Genomic DNA, 15342 nt, shown 5'->3' with positions numbered 1-15342 from the left:
TTGCTATGAAAGAACATACAGGCTCAGTCAACCTACCCTGTATAAATAAAGCTTAAATAAATAAGAGAATAGTAATTAGCAGTCAGCCGAGTCAGGCTGAGGAGTGCGGCTATGTATATATTGGGGAAAACAGCCACACTTTTGGGGGGAGAGTGGTAAAGTCAAGCTATGCTAACAGATACCAGCAGATTCATGTTCAAATTAAGAAACGCTAGGTGGTTTGTCACATTCAAGTTTCTAAAATGGTTTCTTGACGTCAAGAAAACTGTTCGCTTAACAGTTTAAAATAGATATGACAACTGAGTCAATGGAAAACTAGGGCCAACAGTCACAGACAACCAGAAAGAATGAGATATAAACACTTTTTAAAAATGTGTCTATATTTGTGTCTTCAATTGACTAATATGAATGGCAATGCTCAACATTTTTGACTGTGCATACTCTGCCCCAGTAACACTACAAGTCGAGAAAAATATTTACCTCTTGGCGGTAGCACCATCAACACCTGGGTATACCATAGCCAGTTTTTTGCAACTTACATGCCCACCCCACGTCCATGCTTCCGGATGAGTGTCGCCATTTATATGAGCTGTTTATCTTAATCCATTAATTAAATTACAATTAAAATCCATAGGCCTACTTCTATTTTAAAATATCAAATAAGCCTAAATGCAAAATGGGTAGACTGCCACATGTAACTTAGTCATTCAGAGCTCCACACAAACTAACCAAGAATAACCTCGTTTAACCCCTTTACACAAATAAGCGTTTTCTAATGGTCTCTTGACATTTATATGTAATAAAAATATATTCTAACATAAAAATGTCTAACTCCAGCATTAACCTCCCTTTGCGTCTTACAATGATGCACATTGCAATAATTGATATGTTCTAATATTTCTTCAAATTAAATTAATATACGGTAACACAAGAGGTCTTCGGGCAAGAGTGAGCTGATAGGTACGATCTGAGAGCTGGGAGCTGGGATGAGCGAGCTATGAGGTGTGAGCTCAGATCAGGAAACTGGGAGCTGGGAGCTCGGCTCTAGGTGCAAGTTTGGAGCTACGAGCTCACAGCTCACACTTGAGGATTGAACTCTTACTAAAATAATTTGTGGATTCTATTTAGTTTTCCCTGATGTAATAAAAAATAGATTCCACAAACTCATTTAAAAGCAACAATGATCTCTTGATTATTCTGCTCTTTAATACACTGTGCAGGTGTTCTTACCTGTGTGCTGAGTTCCTGGGCTGTTGAGTGAGGTCTGGCCCAGTGTGCTGTACACATCTTTGTCTGGACTGGCCAGGTCAGTGTATATACCCTCTGAATCTTTGGAGACCAATGCTGCCATTTCTGACAACTGCTGCTAGTGCTCTATCCGGTATTTCTTTTTATATATTTTGTGTCACTGTGGTCTGAGCTACTTGAGCAGAGAGAGGAAATCGCATTGAGAGACCAGGAAGCTGATCAGAGCTTGACACCCACCTTTGGGAAGGAAATGCATTTAAGATCACCAACCATCACCACCAAGTATATCATTAACAAAAGAAGTATATGTAGAACTAGCAGTGGCCAGATCTTGGTCAAAACAGTAATAATCTGTAGAGGTTTGCACTAAATATAAAACACAAGCTGTAAAAGTCCATATACAATGAAAGCACAGCTTCTGGCATACAAACTAGGCCTTTCATACAAACGTGTTGTGAATTATAAAATCCAGTAGGAGATAAATGAGGTGAATACATAACTGATGCCAAGAAGGGGAGGAAGACTTAGATAAGAGAAGGGAATGCCTATTTTTTAATTAAATAAAGGAAGGGGGCTTGGAAATAATGGTGTCTGAAAAATGAGAAACAATGATGTATGGGAAAGAGTAAAGTAACATGATGTAAGCATGAGGGAAAGTCCAAGCTTGAGCTCCACAACAGTAGGAGCTAACAAGATAGAATAAAAGGGAGTGTTCGGCCCCAGGGGAGTTCAGTATGTCTTGTGTGTCTTGTCTGTGTGTGTGTGTGTGTGTGTGTGTGTGTGTGTGTCTTGTCTGTGTGTGTGTGCGTCTTATGTGTTTTCTGTGAAATGTCTTGTGGAATGCTTTGAGAGTGTTTGTATTGATATGCGCAGATCAGCCCGGGTTCTTGCATGTTATCTTTGAATTACCTGCAATAATCAGACTCTGTGAAGTGTATATTTTGAAGAAGTATTCAACAAGCCTTCTGGCCCAGGCTGGGTCCTGTTTTTCCCACATTGAATTGGCGAGCCAGTCAGGAGAGGCTCGGGGAAGCCGAACGTCTGGACGGAACTGCTGACTCTTGGTTCAACAGTGGCCACAAGGCAGTAAGGTAAGCAGAGCCTTTTTATAAGTCTGCACGTACTAGTTGAATCTAAGAGCAGTGTGTATCTGCCCAGGCCGAGGCAAAAACGAAGCCTCTCCTCCAAAGAATCTAAAACTACAGTAAAAAGCTATGGTAAGAGAAAAGAGTCTGATGTGATGGTATGCCTGAAATAAATGTGATGTGTTTGTGATAAGTGTTATGTGTTCGTGATAAGTGTTGCGTGTTTGAAATAACTGTTATGTGTATGAATGAAAAGAGCGAAGTGTGAATGTGAGCTATGCAGGAGTGTGTGTTAAAGATCCTGATAGTGTGTTGGCTCATTGTCTGCGCTGTGTTTGCAGGAGGTTTGGTGCATTTGGCGTTGACGCAGCTTAGAAAGTGATAGTTTTGTAAATACTGCTCCACCTGTGCTGAGGAAGTGTATCAGGGGGAGGTCTGAACAGGTAAAGCTGACAGTACCCTAAGGGCACCCATATTCGCGGAGGCCATTTTGGGTTGGCGCCCGGGCCGTTCACGTGTGTGCTCGTGGGCCTGCGGGGCCCTCGTGCATTCGGCGGTTTGTCCGTCCACAAAGGGTGTGCATTCAGTCAGTCGTTTTGGGCGATATAGCCGCCGTGCCATAAGGCAGTGGGACGTTCGACTGTCTGTAGCGCAGTCCGGCGTGTTGTGCGATATAGCCGCTGAGCCGACTAACGGTGAGTTGTGTGACTGTCTGAAGCCTACTCTGATCCTGCCCTTGGGACTTGTATGCACAATTTGCACAGTAAATAAAAAAATCTCAGTTCTGCAGTTCAGTACTTGGTTGTGCCATTTCAGTTAATGTATAAACACAGGTTCACTAAATAGTTGTCGCCCATTGGCCGGCTCAGTGTGTTTTTGCCCAGTCGGCGGTTGTTGTATTCAGCTCCAGTCGGGGCCCCTGCTGGTCCAGTGTGTTTTCGCCCCGTCGGTGGCTTGTCTGCGTACCTGGTGTTCGTGCACTCGGCCGTGTGTTCGGGGCTGCGTTGGGCCTGCGTGTGCTCATTTGTCTGGTCTGGTCCGCCGGCCTGGGGCGCGTCACTGCCTAACTGGGGGCCGGACGGGTCGCAAACTAGGAAAACTGCTGAGGGACGGCAATTTAAATAAGTTGTCGAGGGACGGCAACAGTCAATAGAAATTGCTGAGGGACGGCAATTAAAATAAGTTGCTGAGGGACGGCAACAGTCACTAGAAATTGCTGAGGGACGGCAATTAAAATAAGTTGCTGAGGGACGGCAACAGTCACTAGAAATTGCTGAGGGACGGCAATTAAAATAAGTTGCTAGGGGGCCTACGGGACGGCAACAGTCACTAGGGGGCCTACGGGACGGTGACACTGGCCAGAAACGTGTGAATGCGCCGGCGCTGGTGTGAACGAAGAGTGAGTTTTGTGAGTCTTAAGCACTTCGTGAGTCTTACGTGTTGTCTTGTGTGTTGTCTCATGCGCAAAACGGCCAAATAATTAGATGTGCACAAGGTGTGTTAATATGAGTAGGGGCCCTACTAGTTCAACTGCACTGTAAATAAGGAATGTGTAATAATGGTATTGGTGTGAAGGTTTGAAGTTCAGGAACACAACGGCTGTTCCTTACAAGGGGAAATAGGCCATATTACTGAAGGTTTCATGTATTTGAGTATATGTGTTAATATAAATAATATTTAACCACGCTAGCATAGTAAAATAAACGTAAGGTGGTGGAATGTACAATCTTTTGTGGAGGCTGGGGTGCGGCCTTGAGATCAGCCTGTGCCTGCTGGGCCTTGTTACCCTCGCCATTGTTCTGCCAATTGTTCTGCTCTTATAATCATTCATAACATGTGTATATATATATATCTATATATATATATATATATATATATATATATATATATATATATATATATATATATATATTCATGTTTTAAAAAGTAGTGGGGAAATGTATGAGATTTTTGTGGTTGCTTGCGTGCTTTGTTACTTAGGCTACAAAATTCGTGAAGTGTATGATCAAATCCGCCATAGTCAAGACCGGTCTGACAGTGTGTAAAAGGCGCGGTTTGTATATAGCTGTGGCAAACACGCCTGCCACAGGCCACCGAAGTGGCTTTCCAAGGGGCCCTCCAGCACAGAGACACAGGGAGATGATGTTCCAACAGTCCACGTTTATTTGCAAGGGTTTGGCAAGATGGTACAGCCAAATGAGCAGATGTAAAACCCTGTCATGACAGAGAAGGCTCCCCTGTGTGGGTGGGGATGGGAGATTTAACCTGTGTGCACTGATTACCTCACTACGCACAGGTGCAGCCACCCCTGTTCCTGGGCCCAATTAGCCTGGCCAATTATCTAATTCATAACCAATTATCTAACTAGCCAGGTCTAATTAGCTTGACCCAGGGCAGGTGTGGCTGCTTAAACCAGCCATCCCCACACCACAATAGCACTCCCTACTCTATGATCCTGTAAAACTTAAATAATGGACAGAGTAAAGTGCTGTGGCCACAAAGGATCAGAATTGATCCTATCTAAGATTACTAGCTGAAGTGTTGATCATGCTGATTCACTAATTATCTGAAAGAGCCAACGGAGCAATTTTCGAAAAACATTTTGTGTGTTTAGATTTCAGCAACGAGGGCGTTTTAACTGAAAAGTGGGTATATGAGACGTGTAGATTGAACCGACTTTGTGTATTTACTGTAGACAAAGAACAGTGGAACGCAATACGCAGCGCAAACTTAACCAGGATTGTGTTAGTGGACACAGCATACGCGGCATTGTGAAGAAAATCATCAACTCAAAAGGTCGTTGTAATTTGCCTCAATAACTGTCGTATGGGAGACATAGAGACACAAGTTTCTTTTGTTTCTTTTGCACCTCTACATCGTGAACCAATGCACTTGTTGTACGTCGCTCTGGATAAGAGCGTCTGCTAAATGCCTGTAATGTAATGTAATGTAACAAGGGATTAGGACACATTTTTGGCTAGACCTATTTAGACTCAGAGGGAGTTGAGCACCGACAGGACACACAGTTGATTAATTTAAAGCTTTGGCAGCTTACTAAGTGGGTTAATTTGAGGCAGGTTCAGACAGGTTTTCCAGACGTACAGTGGTCATCGCTATTGTGACAACTGTGGACGGCAGGAACTTTTGGATTAGAGAGTGTAGCGACCCTACCGCTTGCATCACACTTGTGGATACCAGAGGGATTTGCTATTGCAGGATGGGAAAGACTGTTGTTGAATCCGCGACTGTGTGTTAATATGAGTAGGGGCCCTACTAGTTCAACTGCACTGTAAATAAGGAATGTGTAATAATGGTATTGGTGTGAAGGTTTGAAGTTCAGGAACACAACGGCTGTTCCTTACAAGGGGAAATAGGCCATATTACTGAAGGTTTCATGTATTTGAGTATATGTGTTAACCCAAGAAGGGTTAAGTGGGGAACAGGCGAGTGGGCAGACATTGAAAGGGTGAAAGGGTCTGATAATTCAGAAACACTGACCTTTGTGCCAGATTCGCACAGAAAATATAAAGCTGGAGTCACAGCTGGATAGATTGAAAGCAGAATTAGAATAGCAGGAAAATAAAACTAAAAAGGGAGACAGGATATATGTGTTGTTTGTCAAAGTGTGACGTTTTTAGTCTTGTGGGCCCAGAATAAATATTGTTTTATATTTTAGAGACATAAATATTTTAATTGTGTGATAAGTATTGTTTTATATTATAGAACTATAATCATAATAACTATGTAGTGATGGCGACAGTTTGCACTCCGGAGCTGCTGAGTAAAGTAGGAGAGAAGTGGCGTGAAGAAAGAAAAATGAGCCTATAGATCCAGCTATGTTGAAAGAAGTGAAGGGGTTCATAGCTAATAGTGTGAGTAAATGCTTAAATGAAAAGGACAGGGCCTTCCCCGTGAAAAGAGTGACCGAAAAGCGAGAGCCGCGGGTATTCAAAGCTTGTGGTTTGATCATTAGGAGTGGAATGTCAGGCGACTAGTGGGTCGAGCAAAATAATTCTATGAGGAAGCGAAGCTGAGTGACTCCAGGAGAGATGCGTGGCAACGTGATGCAGAAAGGCTACAGCAGACTGTAAATGAGGAAGTTAAAAATGAGATGAGATGTGGGAGCGAGTAACATGTTTGTAGATGTAAATGGCAAGTTTAGAGAAAATAACACATGACCAACAGCAAGAGTTGGATAAAAGGCAACGCGTAGTGTTAGGTGTAAGAAAACACCTAACGTTAGTCGTAGAGAAAAAGGCTGATAGGGTGGAAGTGTCATGGTTCTGTGGTTTGTCTGTGTTTCCCTTTTGGGCCGCCAGATGGCGGCACTTCAGTTTTTAGTTCTGTCCTTTTACCCTGTTTTATTGTATTATTGTTTTCAATTATTCTATTATTGTTTTTGGGTTGTCTCGTTTTCCCTTCCCCCTCTGTGGCCTGATTGTTCATTGTGCCCTCCTGTGTCTCGTCAGTGTCGTGTCTATTTAAGTTCCCTTCTCCCTGACTCAGGTGCTGGATCCTTGTTTTTGTGTGTGTGTTTAGGATTGTGTTTCGGTTTGTGCTCCTTCGTGTTCTTGTGACTCTGTGTTTTGCCCTCAGTGTTCTTTACCCTGCCCGTGCTCTGTTTCTACATCGTTTTTGGATTTCTGGATTTTCTTTGTTTTTGCGTTTTACTAACTTCGCTTTGACTTTTTGAATCATGCTCTGCACGGCTTTGTTTTTGTTCTCTTTTGTTTTTTGTACTCATTAAAAGTAACATCCTCGGTTTGTGTCTACCCCTTTGTATTTTGAGTGTTTTTTCGACTCTGCGTTTGGGTCCATTCCCTCGCCCGCCCCGACACCGTGTTTCTAGGTCAGGGTCAGTGTATCTGAGTGACTTCAGTGTTATCTGTAGCTGTTTTATAAAAAGACAAGGCTAAACCATTAGAAGTAGTGGAAATTCATCAAACTCCTTCTTGGAATTGGGATGTGTTCAGGTGGTTGAAAAATGGCCTGGGGGGAATGGGTACTGTTATCGTGCAAGGACTTTTAATGGTCTGTTTTGCCCTGATGCTAATAAGTTGTGCTTTTAACCTTTTCACCCGATGTGTTCATAAGGCTACCCCAATTGCAACCGTTATTTTGGAGCCCAACATTATACAAGAATTGCCAGAAGCAACGCAAGGGCTTATGGCTGATGATATTGTGATCCAAACCACAGATCGCAGAAGGAGGCTGACAACTGAGTGTGTTGCTCCAATGACAGGTAAGATCTCCACAAAGAGACAACCTAAGGCAGGGGTGAGTCGACCCCTCAGGTCACAGAGTAACATAACATATGTGTCAAGGCTTATTGCTGGAATAAGTACTGAAGGGAGAAGAGTTTTCTCTAGCATAACTAGAATTCTGTGCAACACTAAATTCCTAGGCATTGCAGCAGAGCCCGTCTGTCTCCAGGCACCGAACCTCCCAAGGACAACAAGTTAGAAATATAGTGGGAGGAGGATAAGAGAGTGTGGGTAACCTACACAGGATGGCCGAAGGGAATACCGGAGGAACATGAGATAATGAGTGAAGCGCCCATAGATTACGGTGCAGCATTGCTTCCCTGGGGACAAACACACAAGAATAGTCATTGGATAAACCATCTGTGGTATAACCAACAGAGGTTTATCAATTACACCATTCAGGCCCTAGCTGGGGAGAAAGAACAATTGCACGCCACTTTGTTTATGACAATACAGAATAAGCTAATTCTTGACACGATGCTAGCTGAGGAACAGGAGGTATGTGAACGGATTGGGGAAGAATGTTGTACAGTCATTTCAATACACACAGGAGAGGGGGTAACATAACAACAGCATTAGAGGTATTGGAAAACCTGAGAGATGAACACGTTAGAAACACGAAGGGAGAATCTAAGGGGTGGTCATAGTGGGACTGGTTTAACATGTCAACATGGAAAACGGCTCTGGTAAAAATAAGGGTGATCATAGGGATAGTATTGTTGGTGTTGTTATTTGCCTCATGTTGTGTAGTTCCACTAATTCAGTCCCTGGTCAAAAGGTTGGTAACTTCAGTCACTGGGCAATTTCCGGTTACAACTAACGTGGAAAGGGACATTACCAATGCAGATAAGTGTGAGAAAATGATTGTAGAAGAACCAGTGTGGCTAATCAATAATGACACCTCCATCGTTGGGTGTGGTAAATTGACCCCAAGAAAAGTAAATGAACCATTACACGAGATGCACAACGGTGCAAGGGGGTGGGGTGTTTTGCTGTAACTGTCATTCAAACAGGACCTAACGAGTATCACAATCAATATAGAAACCCTCTTTGCAAATGGGGTGTGAGAGGAGGTGCTGGCTGGGAATTCTGGAACGTCCATCCACAAGCCGCCCGCATCTATGGACAGTGGCGGCTGGTGATAAAAATTTTTGGGGGGGTGCAGTTTTGGGGGGGACAAACAAACTGAAGCAGCACTTCATAGCTCAGCAAATAAAATAAAATAAATAAATAAATAAATAAATCTAAAAACAACACAACACACTAATGTTGCTTAAACCCTGGCCAGTAGCACTACTTGAACATATTTTGCCCTGCCTAATAAATATAAAATAATATGTAGAGATGACAAAATGCCCATTTCACCTACATCACCTAAAGTTACCAACAGGCAACAGCTCAATTTCTAAATATGGAACTACTAAAGTAATTTTTACTGCCACTATTACATTCTATGAAGTCATAAAAAAGTAGGAAAATATTAGCTAACTCCAATGTCATTTATAGAGCCTTCTGCTGCCATCTGCTGGACAAAATGTGAATGTGAATTCTGAAGTTTAAAGGAGGCAACAAAATTCACCATCGGATTATCAGAACTCTCACTCTCATCGTGGCCACGCAAAGCCAACTCAAAGGCTCCACAAAATTTAACATAGTTGTTATGACCGCTCGTTAAAATCATAACAAAAAAGGGGAGACCACACGGTAAAGAACTTGGTTAAACAATAATTTTAATTTAAATAATCAAAAAAAATGCAAAAAGAGAAACTAAACAGGCCCGGCAGCTGCCATCCAGGCAGGAGTGGAAAGGAACCTGAACCAGCCGTGAAGCCATGCTTTATGGCCTCCTCTCCAGGTGATGCCAATCTGCTAATGAGAGGGGAGGAGAGTTAGGCAAGGGCAAGCACAATTCAGAATGGGAGGGGCAAGGCTAGGAGAGAGAGCAAGAAAGCCACAGAGAGAGACACACACCCACATAGGCCATGCTATTGCCCAGAGGCCATCACACAGTCTATTATTCTGGACAGGATGTGTCGATTTTGTCATCTCCTCGTTGTGCCTTCTAATGCCAATCCTGTAGCCTTCATCTAGCTGTTCAGCAGTGCTAAACCTGCCAAAAAAATGTAGTCTCATACTATTGTCTAGACTGCGGCTACTTTCGTGCCGTTTGCATTTTTCAGAAAGATGTTATAGGTCGTGTACCCCCGTCGTTGTCCACAACGCTTCGGTGCCAACACTTTGAAATAGCAAACAGGGAAAGCAATAAAAGGCATTACTTACACCACATCCAGCTAGCCAACTCCATTTGTCATAACAAGAGTCCGTTCCGGGTGTATGCTCGTCCTCGATCACTTGCCTGCTGCTGAATTTGTAAAATGGGTCGGTCCGGTCCAAGCTCCTTTATCCTCTTTTTTTTCTTCCAGTGAACGCCTTGTGAAAGGGCGTTTTTGTAAGGAAAAAACCAAATTTTCTTTGATTTCCGCAGTTCTACTTGAAGTTGCCATCTCCTGAAAGTACCTGTCAGCTAGCTAAGGAGCAGGAGTGACAGTCGCGCATCCGTACTTATATTAATGGCGGGCGTGAACATGAAAGATAGCGTCGAGAATTGTCCAATCACATTAGATCAAAAAACATAAAAACAATACAAATTTGCTGCCAATAACGAAAATATGAGTGAAGCAAAAGTAGAAGCTATAATCAAGAAACTCACATAACCAAGTAGAATTAACTGATTGATTTAATAAATTACTAACCAGAATTATGATGTTAGAACTCCATCTAACCATCTCATGTAACTGTATAATCTTGTGCACCAGTAACCCGTGGCTGATCCAATTATTAATGTACTCGCAATATGTATGCATGAAATTGTATTCGTTAAAAGAAAAATCAGACCATGCTGAATCTTGTTGTGAAACAAAGGCCATGGTTTGCCCTGTTGGTATTATTCAGGAAAATTCAGGCGACGAAGATATAATCCAATCCATCGCACACAGAGGGTGACATTCACATGCGAAAGGGGGGCCACGTGACGCATGTTCGGGGGCATGCCCGAGCAGCACTCTGCCTTACTGCTCATGTTCAGCTACAGTTGTGTGGGTGAGTACTGGACGACAACTGCTGGGCAAACTGGTTTGCTAGTGGCAATATTAAGCAACAGAAAGGCCGTATAGGGAGTCTGTTGAATAGTTTACTTCTCAACGAGTCAATGTGGGCTGAAAACATTTTAGCAGTAAGGAGAATATGTTGTACTGCTTGTTATGCAGACTATACTTGTTATACTTGTTATCTTGCTTTGGATCTCTTTTGTCTGTGTGCAAGGTGAAATGGCAAGAACTGTGAGGGATATGAGCATTGTGTGGCTTTTACCCACTCCCCGCAAAATAGGGAGGGGATGTTTTCCACACGATGCTCTGCTCTGCTGTTAGGTCTCCCTCCAGGCGACAGTCATCATTTGATGATCGCTAAGGTCATGAGATAGCGTTTTGCTGTCTGACCGGACGGAATCTGACAACAGATCTTAGGGAAAGTTTGCCAAATGTGATCTATACACATAGTAACATGAATACATATTAATCAACGTAAACCAAATACATATTAAATGAATGCTAAGAAACGCAAGAGTCCTAGTGCAGGAATATAAAGATGTATGTTAGGATTAGGCTAGGCAGGGGGTGTGCCGCAAGGCCTACCCACATGGGCTGTCGTGCGAAGGCGGCACAAAAAGAGTGCTCCACAGTCTCTGCATTGCGGTTAAGGCTAGGTACTAGTCATTCTAGTCTGCATATCAAGTTATGTTCCTGCACTATGTCAGTGATATCTGCACAGCTTATCCTACAATTAATCACAATAGACATGGAACTTAGAAGTTCCAAAGGGGGGAATGTGGGAAGGAAATGCATTTAAGATCACCAACCATCACTACCAAGATGGAGTATATTATTAACAAAAGAAGTATATGTAGAACTAGCAATGGCCAGATCTTGGTCAAAACAGTAATAATCTGTAGAGGTTTGCACTAAATATAAAACTCAAGCTGTAAAAGTCCATATACAAGCACACAGCAGAGCACAGCACAGCTTCTGGCATACAAACTAGGCCTTTCATACAAACGTGTTGTGAATGATAAAATCCAGCAGGAGATAAATGAAGTGAATACATGTCTGACACCAAGAAGGGGAGGAAGACTTAGATAAGAGAAGGGAATGCCTATTTTTTAATTAAAGAAAGGAAGGGGGCTTGGAAATAATGGTGTCTGAAAAATGAGAAACAATGATGTATGGGAAAGAGTAAAGAAAAATGATGTAAGCATGAGGGAAAGTCCAAGCTTGAGCTCCACAACAGGAGGAGCTAACAAGATAGGAGAAAAGGGAGTGTTCGGTTCCAGGGGAGTTCAGTATGTCTTGTGTGTGTGTCTTGTCTGTGTGTGTGTGCGTCTTATGTGTTTTCTGTGAAGTGTCTTGTGGAATGCTTTGAGAGGGTTTGTATTTTGGACGGAGTGTAGCACAGTGGGTAAGGAACTAGACTTGTAACCGAAAGGTCGCAGGTTCGATTCCCGGGTAAGGACACTACCGTTGTACCCTTGAGCAAGGTACTTAACCTGCATTGCTTCAGTATATATCCAGCTGTATAAATGGATACAATGTAAAAATGCTATGTAAAATAGTTGTGTAAGTCGCTCTGGATAAGAGCGTCCGCTAAATGCCTGTAATGTAATGTAATGTAATGTATTGATATGTGCAGATTAGCCCAGGTTCTTGCATGTTATCTTTGAATTACCTGCAATTAATCCAGTTGCATCAGACTCTGTGAAGTGTATATTTTGAAGAAGTATTCAACAGTGTGAGGAGAACACCCAGTAGCATTAACAACAGTGTGACCTTCCAGTAGCATTTTCTATTAAAAAAATTATTGTATTTCACAAAAGCCATCTGAAATAGTTAAATCAATTTGTGGTGATACTACATGATACTACAACTCCCATGAGTGATGGGTGCACTCTGTGTGCTCATCTCATTGGCCACCTACTTCACCCCTCTTTTGCTTCCTCAGTGGGAGAAGGTGAACTCAACCAAAATGAAACAGCCAAATACACCACTGTACATCCAAATGTGTGTAGGTGATAGCTATACTCATTGCAGCTTCAAAGTGTTTAGTGACACTCCACACCAGTGGAGAGCGATTCAAGTTCTCCAGTTCTCATTGGGAAACGGAGAGCTGACAATAATTGCAGCATCAGACACAGAAAACAGCAATGGTTCAGTAAAGGAGCATGAACTTTATGCAAGTGAAAAAAATGCAAAAGATGGAAAAAAAGAAAATATAGTTCTAAAGAGATCGTGATAACAGCTGGTCTGATTATTCGTTTTACACAGGTTTATAGTCACAATATGAGAGCAGTAATTAAAACTTTCCAGTTTTTCATATTTTCGAATACACTCATGAGTCATGATGAAATCACGCATCAATCTGAACAATCTTTTCTGAGATTGTTTTCCATCTTGTTTATCTTGCGATAACACAATTAAAATGCCTTTCTCCCGCTCCAGATGTTACACATGGTATAGCATAGAAAGCTATGCTACAGATCCAGGGCCAGGATTGAGTAGCAGCTTAGCATGTACAAGAAGCCGAAGTACCAGCTTTGTGATCACCAATAAACAACAAATAAAACAGCATCATGTAAACATCTGCGCATTTCTTAGAAAACAGAGTATTTCTAAAAATAAAGGACCTTCTTTCAATTGGTTTGCGTTTGCATTTTTTCATGGTTTGCACTCTTCTTGAATATCTGTCTTCCATTGTTTCACATGTTTCATGTTAATTTTTTAATCACACTCATCCTATCGTGGGTTTTTTCCATCTATTTTACACTCAGCCACAAGGTAGCGGTGTTACTTTTCAGTTTATGAGTACAAAAGAAAAAATGACAGAAATGGCAAATGGAATTTCTTCCTTTCTAAAGGTGAACACTAGATGCATAAATAATATACTTTCACATGTAATATTCACAATATTTTAACTCAAATTAATAACATTACACATAAGTGTTCACCTGACATAACTATGAGTACAAAGTTAATGTGTCAGAGTGGCAAAGTAATGCTGGTTAAGTGTGCGCGTGTGTGCGTGTGTGTGCGTGTGTGTGCGCGTGTGTGCGTGCGTGTGCGCGCATATATGTATTGTGTTTAATTTGTTAAATGTGTAATTTACTGTATATTTAGTAAAATTGTAACAGCAGTCAAGGGGACTCACTTCTCTCGAGTTGATTTGGACTGTTTCATGACTTCAAGCGACATCATGAGTTATATCACAGTTAGCCTAGGATCCTACCTAAGCAGGTTTTATGCACCCTTTATAATGTTTAGCCATTAGCCAGGTGATATTGTTGGTAAAGTCACATTTGGCATAATGTTGTATAAGAAGATGTTTTGCCACCCTTTATGAAGTACAACATTTGCATATGCATGAAGCCATTATGTCAAGTTTATGAAAGCATTATATATACTACATAAAGCTTTTATTTTAACTGCCTTTAAAGTGTGAAAGTCACCACTTCTAAGGAAAGTGCTGGTTGCCAATAAAATTAGGAAACTGTAGCTGAACTGCACCACTTCTCAGATTATCCTGTAAAATCTGCTCATGTTTAAGTGATGAGGAAATGATTACAAAAAAAGCAAGCAAACTGACATTCAGAATAACAAAAACTTTACTTGACACAGTTTAATACATTTTAAATCTTCAAAAATGCATGGAATATCATTTTTAGTACTTTATCAGTTTGGTATTTATGAGTATTAATGTAGCATTCACACACACTCTTAGCTTGTGGACTTGCTTCTGTGATACAGCCAGATTGAGATTAATGTAACACAGGAACCACATAAGCCTAAATTCAATAAACATTAGTCCTTAAATTTGACTATCAATTGCAGCAAGGATTATAAAGCAAGGATATTACTTGTAAGTCAGAGTTGAGGATAAATGTTTATTGAATTTAAGCCATAGAGTCACATACCACATGTTTATTTGTGGGTACATGTGGCTTATGTCTTTAGGACACAGCGTCTGTTTGGAGAGCCTTTATGAGATACTGAGTAAGTAGGTACTGAGAGCTCTTTCTATTAGCTCATACTTTCACACAATGGGCCTCATTTATCAAGCAACATACAAACAAAATTTCTCGCAATTCCTGCTTATTGGTCCTGTGTTTGACTGTCAAACCTGGCATGGTCAACGGCCTCTCACAAGATGAGAGAACCAAAAACATACAATGATAAAAAATGGTTTAGGGGGGCAGAGCATTAGTCTCACAGATGAAATTATGGTCATTAGAACAGTGAGAGGTATTCCATCCATTCACATTAGGGATAAACATGGCACAATCATATCCATTTTTAACACCTGACTTTCCTTTCCCCCAGGATCTGTAAAGGAAGCAAAGACTGAGACACAGAAGCTCTACTTCTCTGCTGTTTCCTACGGAGATACAGTGACTCCTTCTCATTCTCTGTCTATTGCCATCTATGAGAGAGTTCAGACAGCGGAAATATATCTTGTTGGAAGATAATTCTGGATTAACTGTATTCATTAAATCAACCTCATCGTACAAACAGAACAATATTAAAGATAAAAAGTGTAAAGTACACATATGCACTATTATAAGCAGAAACATACCCAGTGACATATTTCACTGCAGTAACACAAACCTTAGACTGGCTACCATCAGAGGAACAATCATATCT

The 15342-nt window shown here is 41.5% G+C and overlaps 2 protein-coding genes and 1 long non-coding RNA gene across 3 annotated transcripts in view; 1 reads left to right on the top strand and 2 right to left on the bottom strand.

Annotated features, from left to right (window-relative positions):
• Positions 1-1940, bottom strand: part of LOC118221886 (CD209 antigen-like protein A) — a 36584-nt gene extending 34644 nt beyond the window's left edge. Inside the window, exon 1 of the mRNA XM_035407325.1 lies at positions 1231-1940. Within this exon, the coding sequence (XP_035263216.1) occupies positions 1231-1351 (121 nt within the window). The 5' untranslated portion in view covers positions 1352-1940. The remainder of the gene's footprint in view (positions 1-1230) is intronic.
• The window catches only part of LOC118221903, a 136980-nt gene extending 125638 nt beyond the window's left edge, over positions 1-11342 (top strand). Inside the window, exon 3 of the long non-coding RNA XR_004764214.1 lies at positions 10739-11342. This is a non-coding gene — a long non-coding RNA (uncharacterized LOC118221903). The remainder of the gene's footprint in view (positions 1-10738) is intronic.
• Positions 11343-14288: 2946 nt separating this feature from the next.
• LOC118221887 (CD209 antigen-like protein C) overlaps positions 14289-15342 on the bottom strand; it is a 49986-nt gene continuing 48932 nt past the window's right edge. Inside the window, exon 7 of the mRNA XM_035407327.1 lies at positions 14289-15024. Within this exon, the coding sequence (XP_035263218.1) occupies positions 14886-15024 (139 nt within the window). The 3' untranslated portion in view covers positions 14289-14885. The remainder of the gene's footprint in view (positions 15025-15342) is intronic.

Source organism: Anguilla anguilla, chromosome 2 (genome assembly GCF_013347855.1).
Source record: "Anguilla anguilla isolate fAngAng1 chromosome 2, fAngAng1.pri, whole genome shotgun sequence".
Lineage (NCBI taxonomy): Eukaryota > Metazoa > Chordata > Actinopteri > Anguilliformes > Anguillidae > Anguilla > Anguilla anguilla.
Note: the sequence above shows the minus strand (reverse complement) of the source record. Positions and strands in the feature narration are given on the sequence as shown.